At 60.3% G+C, this 7946-nt stretch overlaps 1 protein-coding gene across 4 annotated transcripts in view; it reads left to right on the top strand.

Annotated features, from left to right (window-relative positions):
* Positions 1 to 4850: 4850 nt before the first annotated feature.
* The window catches only part of FLNC (filamin C), a 45899-nt gene continuing 42803 nt past the window's right edge, over positions 4851 to 7946 (top strand). Inside the window, exon 1 of one of the 4 annotated variants that reach the window (XM_032642468.1) lies at positions 4851 to 5435. In XM_032642468.1, the coding sequence (XP_032498359.1) occupies positions 5081 to 5435 (355 nt within the window). In that variant the 5' untranslated portion in view covers positions 4851 to 5080. The remainder of the gene's footprint in view (positions 5436 to 7946) is intronic. The other 3 variants (XM_032642470.1, XM_032642469.1, XM_032642471.1) reach the window with 3 other exon arrangements.

Below are 7946 nucleotides of genomic sequence, written 5' to 3'. Positions count from 1 at the left end.
GTGACAGTCTTTCAGGGTCAGCCTCCTGGAGTTCAGAGCCAGCTGGGCAGAGGATTGAGAACGGATCTAAGTGGGAATGATGAGGGTAATTTATGAGTGTTCCTGTTGACCTTCATTCCTGCGGAACCTTTTGTGGTTGGTTGTTCTCATCATGAATGTTCCCATATGAAAGCCCCCAAGTATATTCATAAGCCATAGTGGGCAGAATGGCCCCCGTGACTGCCGGTTTCCTGGGACCCTCTCTCTGCCTCCTTTCTACCTGATAGCAAAGGAGTTTGTTTCATTCACCCCGATATACAAAGCAGCACATACCTATAGAGTGTGTACTGAGGTGGGCACTGCTTAGCACGAAATGAATTCATTTCTTCCACAGTGTTTTCCTAGTGGGAGCAAGGACATTTAGAATTAGGAGGTTTTTAAATTGTGTGCAGCCCAGAGGAGTGACAAGGCTGACTGGGAGTCCTCCTAGCAGACCTGGGGCCAGGGCTGAAATCGTGACCTGCCCTTATCACAGGGCTGTACCTAGGCAGATTGAGGGCAGTGCCGTGGGTCCCCTTTGCTCCCTCTAAATGACTCCTCTTTAGAGATAGGGCTCATTTAGGGTGGCCTAGCTCCTTGCTGCTCAAGTTGTGGCCCACGGGCCTGCAGCATGAGCATTGTTAACTTGTTAGGGAGGCAGAACCTCGGGCCCCAGCTCAGGCCCACTGACACAGAATCTACATTCTAACAAGATCCCCAGTTGATTAGTACGCCCGATAAAATTTGAGAAGCACTGCCCTTCACTATATTAGATTGTGTGTTCTCAGTTGTAACCTAATTGAAATTCCTTCACGATCCACCTGCTACCACTGTCCCCTTGCTGTTGAGTGTAGTGAGACCCTGCTTTTTACCAGCTTTACTCCGGCCACCAGTTGGCTGGAGAACATGTGTGGTGGAGAGGTCTGGAAGATTACCCACCACTGAGCATCACTGTTTTAACTTCGTATTTGAAGCCAAGGTGGAAGTCATGGTCTGGTAGGCAGTCGGCCCCCAGTCAGGACTTCATCTGGTCCTTCTCAGGCCCAAACCCAGAGCTGGCAATGACAGGGAAGTGGTCCTTTTCTTCAGCCGTTTTGTTCAGAATACAGAGCTCTTCCCTTTAGGTCACTTGCCCGTGTCGGCTCATCTTGGAAGGCCATCCTCTTCACGGATCTGGGCTCTGTGCTTTCTGGTCTTGTAGATACACTGTTCAGAGTGCCTGTGTTGAATGTGAAACAGTCCCTGGAGTTAGCTTTGAGTCCACAGGGGTGTCTCTTAGAAGCCACAGGCAGGCATGCACCCAGGCCCAGGTACAGATAGAACCAAGGACTCAGAACACCTCCAGTGGCCTCCATCTCCCCCCTCTCCTGCCCTCTGCATAACTGCTTCCTTTCTGCTCTCTCCCTGCACCACAGACCCCTCTGCTTTCCCTTCCCAGGCTACACGGTAGAGCACACCACCTGCCACCCCCTGTCAAGGACCAGCTGCTCTTGGGGGGCATGGTGGGTAGCTCTAAAGATCAGAAGTACTCTGGTTCTGATTCTGGCAGGTGGAGTGTTAGGATGCAAGGAAGGGAAGAGGGGAGCAGTGGGAGATGCCAGCAGTGGATTCTACAGGGGACAGAGGCAGCTGTGAGGAAGGCCTAGCTCACCAGAACCCATGTGGTCCCCAGGATACCAGCAGAGGAAGCAAACTGGCTTTTTCTGATCACCTATTAGCTGCCCAGCACCATGCTAATCACTTTACATGTTATCTCCTTTCATCTTCATGCATAAAAAAATCCCTATGAGAGTACTACTAACTCCATTTTGCAGACAAAAAAACTGAGGCCCCAAAGAGTTCCATTACCTGACCAAGGCTACAGAACCAGAGGTGAAGAGGCTGGAATTCAGCCTATGTACCTTTCCACCCTACCACACTGTCCCTGCCACACCTGGGCCAGGGCCACAGTCAGTATCACGGATTGAAACAAAGTGCCTGCTGTGAGCCTGACCAGCCTGGTGCCATCACAGGGGGCTATGGAAATGTCCCTGGTTCCAGAAAAGCAGGATTTTCAAACATGGCCCATTGGACACGCTCACTCAGATTCTGCTCTGCTCAAGTTAAATATGGCCAATGTTGGATGACCAGCAGTGCCCCTTGATGGGAGAGGCAGGGCCAGGGGAAAGGTCAGGCAACCTGGTCTCCTGAGACAGGTCAGCGGGTGGTGAGTCAGGGGGCTATATACAGCCTGTGGCCACCACCGCCAGCAGTGCCGCAAAAACTCAGCTGATGAAACCCCCTGTAAGCCCCTGCCGGGCTCTGAGAGGAGCACATCAGCCCTCCTCAGGGAGGGGCCCTCACTTGGCAGGTCCCTGGACCAGCATTGTGCACGGTCTGTTCCAGCGCTCATGGCGAGGCCTGGGGCCTGGGCTCATGGGCTATATTGAGGGCTGAGTCACCAGCCTGTGCCTGGGCAGGCTGACTGTGACGGGCTGGCTGGGGCCTGAGTCAGGCCCTGATTTATCCTGGAGAGTAACGGGCTCTGGTTTCTGGGGCAGGCAGGGTGAGAAGGGTGCCAGGAACCATCCTTGGCACTGGGCACCCTCTGCCGCCCATTCACTCACTCCCCTGGGGCCACACACACACACCTCTCGGAGAGAAGAAATGAGAAGGGGGAGAAGGGAGTTCTTTGTCCACTTGCTGGCTTCCCTCTGAACTCCCCCCACCTTAAGCGAGGCCCTCAAGTTACTGGGGGACCTAAGGTAATGCCCACAAAACACGAGTGTGAGCCATTAGGGTTTGTGAAGGGCTGTCAGCTCCAGGCAAACCTGCTTTACCCCTTTCTCTTCTCCCCAGAGGCTCAGGGAGAGGAATCCATCCTTTCTTGGATCTATACCTCAGTTTCTTCATCACTGAACCCTGAGCTGGCACCTCAGGTTGGGTGTCAGAAGTCTGCCTTTTTGTACACACACACACACACACACACACACACACACACACACACACACACTTCCCTTATGAAACCCAGCTACATGTCATGTGTCCACAGGAGGTGGGCATCTCTGCACAGGAGAGCTCAGCCTCTCAAGTAGACAGACGGCACTGATGCCTGATGTTTGGTTTTGGCCATGGTATAAAGGTGGCATGGGGGAATGAGAGTTCTGGAGATAGGGAAGGGGGTGCCAGCAGGAGGGTGGAATTCCTAAGCACCTCATCACAGGCAGCCGAGAGAACATGAGCCGCAGGGCCCAAGCTATTTATATCTCGGCTGTCACTATCAGGGCCCCCAGAGCTCCCCACTCCTAAGTCACGCACAGCAGGTCCCTTTTCTGTTTCTGGTCCCTTCTCTACTCCTCCCCCTCCCTCAGTAATGAGAAGGGAAAGAAATCGTTCATGGACCCCTCTCACCATAAGCACTGCCCCCCACAAAGCTCCTGAACTTCTTCCCAAGCTCTATAACAAGGACTGCCCTCATTCTTCCCCCAAAGATGCCCACTCTCCCTGTCCTTTTCACCGGGCCTGGTGGGGGAAGAGGAATAAGGTCAAATGATTCACCAGAAACTTGCCAAATTTCGGTCATCACACAACTTGAGTTGGGGCCCAAACTTATGGGTCCAGAGGGATGGGAAAGCTGAGGAAGTTTGGCCTAAAGGGGGTGCCAGGAGGTGTGGAATACATGTATCCTACAGAATTGCTGAATATATATTCTTTTTATATAAAGTATGTTCTACAGCTCTTTCACCTCATTCCAGGCCAGCTCCTCTGTTTGAGTGCCTCAGTTTCCTTGCTGTCAGCTGCCCTTGGCTTACCCTGAGCCCAGCCCAGTCCTGCCCAGGCATCCTGGCTGGCTCCTTGGGGCTCTCCCTGCCCACCAGCCCCCGTCACGTTTCCCCTTGACTACTCTGGGCAGGACTCTCTCTGTCTCTGTCTGGCTAACCTGCCTTTGACTGGAAGGATCTGCCCTGTGACCCAAATGGGCACATCGCCCAGGGGGCTCCCTGGTACTACAGGGCAGAGGCTCTCCCTCCCCTCTCATCACCTCGGTTGAATCAGACTTTGGTGTGGGGGGGAGCACAGTGTGACTCACTGGGCACTCTTTTCCTGAGCTCAGCTTCATTCTGAGAGGATGAGGACAAAAGGGCTGGTGACAGGGACCCTGAGTCAGGGGTACACGCAGTCCTTCCCCTGGGACCCTGGGTTTGGGCTTCAAATGACACTTTTCTACCTGTAAAGTGGGGCACCCTCACCCCAAGCCTTCTCCCTAATTGGCGTGGGCAGTGTCGTTACTTCCTCTCAGCCCGTCTGCGCACAAGCACACACACTTCCCTTCCCTGTCCGCAGGTGGACAATACCCTGGGCTAGGAGCCAGGACTCCCAGGCCCTGTGAACAGCCCTGCCACCAAACAACCCAGAAGATTCTTTCAACACCAGATCAGTGTGTTTTGCCCTAACCACTGGCCTCAGTTTCCCCTTGTGTCTCTTTAGTCCTGGGGGGCGGGGGTATATTTCATCTCTGACCGGCGAAGCTTAGTTCTGGGGTGTTGGGAGCCCTCACTCCCCCCATTTTCCAGCTCCGCTAGTCATCCCTCCAGCGCGGCGGCGCCGGGGCCCGGGCCTCCCCGGGGTAGTAGACCCGGGCCGGGGGCGAGGATGCCCCTCCCGCCGGCGGGCCGCGTGGGGGAGGGGAGGGAGGGAGGCGGGGCCGGCGGGCTCGGCTCGGCCCCCACCCGCGGGCCGAGCGGCATTCCTGGGAGGCCGGCGCTCTGACGTGGAGCCGGGGGCCGCAGGCGCGGCGGGGGGAACGCGGCCCGGGGGCTTCTTAAACCCCCCGCCCCAGCCCGGCCCGCACTTCCAGAGCACCGCTCCGCCCCCGGAGGGAGAAAGACAGAGAGAGAGAGAGCGCGGCGGAGGAGCCGAGGAGGCCCGCCGAGTCCCGCCAGCCAGGGGCGCGAGAGAAGTTGAGAGCCGCGCAGCGCAGAGCCGCGAGTCCCGCGATCGCGCCCCGACAGCGCCTCGAGCCCGAGCCCAGCCAAGCCGGAGCCCAGCCGGCAGCGCAGCCCCCGCCCCAGCCCGCGCCAGCATGATGAACAACAGCGGCTACTCCGAGGCCCCCGGCCTCGGCCTGGGCGACGAGGCGGACGACATGCCGTCCACGGAGAAGGACCTGGCGGAGGACGCGCCGTGGAAGAAGATCCAGCAGAACACTTTCACGCGCTGGTGCAACGAGCACCTCAAGTGCGTGGGCAAGCGCCTGACCGACCTGCAGCGCGACCTCAGCGACGGGCTGCGCCTCATCGCGCTGCTCGAGGTGCTCAGCCAGAAACGCATGTACCGCAAGTTCCACCCGCGCCCCAACTTCCGCCAGATGAAGCTGGAGAACGTGTCCGTGGCCCTCGAGTTCCTCGAGCGCGAGCACATCAAGCTCGTGTCCATCGGTCAGTGCGGGCGGGGAGGGGGAAGTGCCCCGAGGAGGGGCTGGCCCACGGGGACAGAGGACTCAGGTGCTGGGTGGGCGCGCGGGGAGCCGAGAGAGGGCCGAGAGAGCCCCGGCGTCGGGAGAGGACCCTGTCCCCGCTCTCCCGCCCGCCGATGCAGGCCCCCTCGGGTCCTGCCTTCGCACCCCTCTCTGGTCGGCCGGCATCCCGAGGCGGCCCCGGGGGAGTCCAGACCCGACAGTTTCTGAGCCCTCCAGCTTCAGCCTCCCTCGCACACTCTCACCAACCCGCCTCTCCCCTTCGTCCCCTTTCCTGCCACCCGCACCCCCAGACCAGGCTTGAGAGGACTGGGCCAATGCCCATTACTGATTCCCGGGGGCACCTCCCCCCAAACAAAGCAAATGGCTTCCCAGCCTCCCAGCACCTCCACCGGGGAGGAGCGGCTGAAGGCGGGTCCCAATCGCTGCCCGATCCCAGGGAGCAGGGGGAGAGCTGGTGGCCGGGCGGGCGCGGGGCCCGGGTCCCCCGCGGGCATATGTTCTCGGCGGCTGGGTTCAGGCCCAGGGGCCAGGGCCGGCAGGGCCCAGCCTCGGAAACCTAAAAAGGCTCTGAGCGAGATCCGAGAGCCTTAACCCCTGCCTGTCCTCTACCAGCTTCAGCCGGCCGGGGAGGGGGCTCCCTCCGTCCACGCCCGGCCCCCGCCCACCCCCTAAGCCCCGATTGGCTGCAGCTCAAACGGCCTGGGCTGAGGGGAGGGAGGGAAGGCCTGAAAAAGGGAGGAAGTCATTGAGTGTAACCAGATTTGGAAGGTGTGTCGGCGCTGGGTGGGGGTGGGGAGGCACCCCAGGCTTGGGAGCTGGGGAGCCCGGGATGGGCTCTGAGAGGGTAGGAGCTGGCCCTCCCCTCACCGCCCTGCCGTCATCCCTGCAGGCCGGGGGCCTGGGGCAGAGCCCTACCCCTGTGGCGAGCTCCTAAGAGCCCTGATGGGATTTGCAGGAAAGGGCCCCTCGGCGGGGTGCACCCCAGGGCCGCAGGAGGGGAGTTTCACAGGGCGTCCGGTGCCCCCCAGGCTGCCCCAGAGACTTCTTCAGATGATGGAAGGTCTGTCCGTCCACCTCCACTCTCCCTCGGGGCATCTCTAGGCCTCCGGAATTAGCAGCTGAGCTCAGTCCGGGGCCTTTTGCCCCGGCCAGTCCGCTCTCTAGGCCTTACCCCCTCCTGCCCCAATACTGACCCCCACCCCACCCGCTCTGGCCTGGAAATAGCCCTGCCGCTGTGACACAGCAGATGTCTCTGAGCTTTCCAGAAGGACAAGCCTGAGGACAGGGCGTGGGGAGGGGCCCCCCGGTGTGTGTAGTGGGAGTGAGGGCTGCTTGAGAGCGCGTGGGGTTGCCGGGGGCCAGGGTCAGAGAGGAGTCAGCCCTGGGCCTGTCAGCCCCCGGCAGCTGGGATTTCACCGACTGGACTGACGGTCCCAGGTGGGGTCTCGAGGGGAGAGCCTGGGGCCTCAACAAGGCTTCGTAGGAAATGGCTCAGCCTTCCCCTCCCCTCCCCGCTGCCGGGCGCTCGGCCCCTCTCCAGGCCTCGTCCTTCCTGAGAGCACACCTCTCCCCTCCCCCATGGTGGTGCCTGGCTCCGGCCCCTTTGGCTCAACTGTGTGTGGAGAGGCCGTCTCAGAACAGAGGGGGAAGAAGCAAAAGCTGGTTTTGGGGCGGGAGGGAACCCTCCTTTCCCGCTCCTGCAGGGAATTGTTCCCCATTTGGGCCAAGTGGCTCGCTCCCGCCGCCGCCGCCGGATGAGATAAGCTGTCAGCAATACAGCTGCTGGGGCCTGAGGCTGAGGCTGGATGGGAGGGGGCACAGGCGGCAGGGGCTGCCCAACCTGGAGAAGCTGTAACGGGTGGTTCCCCGCCAGGCGGGCATCGTGCTTCCTCTAGTTTCCTCTGTCCCGCTAAGTGGTAGGAAGGGGTTGGGGCAGGGGCCGTCTCTGGGCATCGTCTCAGGACTGAAACTGAGCATCTGGGCGCCTGGGAGGAGGTCAGAACGGCTCCCCACGCCCTTTTCTAGGAGTGGGGCGGCAGCTGGGGGTTGAGCCGTCCCCCTGAAGGAGGTAGGGGTACCCAGCCGGGGTGGAAGGAGCTGTGTGCCCTCCTTACCCCACCAGCCCCTCAGCCCCTCCGAACAAAGAGGCCTATGCGGCAGCTCTGTCCCGCAGCTGTTCCCCAGTTGCTATTCCTTCTCCTGGAGCCAACCTCCGAGGGAGGGGCTGGAGGGGGCAGCAGCTGTCCCGGCACCTCCCTCGTTGGGCCCTCTCTTCTCCCCCTCCACTTGAGGCCTGGGGTGGCCTCAGGGACTGGCTCTGGGGCTCCTCCCACCCCTTTGGTGGCATCCCCATTGGGGTGGGAAGGAGGGAACCCGGCCTGAGCAGAGCTCCCCTCCTCTGCCTGGCCTCTGAGGGGGAGGAGGGAGAAGAAGGTCACTGCCCCTAGAGTGGGACTCTGGGCCCACCCCT

Source organism: Phocoena sinus, chromosome 9, assembly GCF_008692025.1.
Source record: "Phocoena sinus isolate mPhoSin1 chromosome 9, mPhoSin1.pri, whole genome shotgun sequence".
Taxonomy (NCBI): domain Eukaryota; kingdom Metazoa; phylum Chordata; class Mammalia; order Artiodactyla; family Phocoenidae; genus Phocoena; species Phocoena sinus.
Note: the sequence above shows the minus strand (reverse complement) of the source record. Positions and strands in the feature narration are given on the sequence as shown.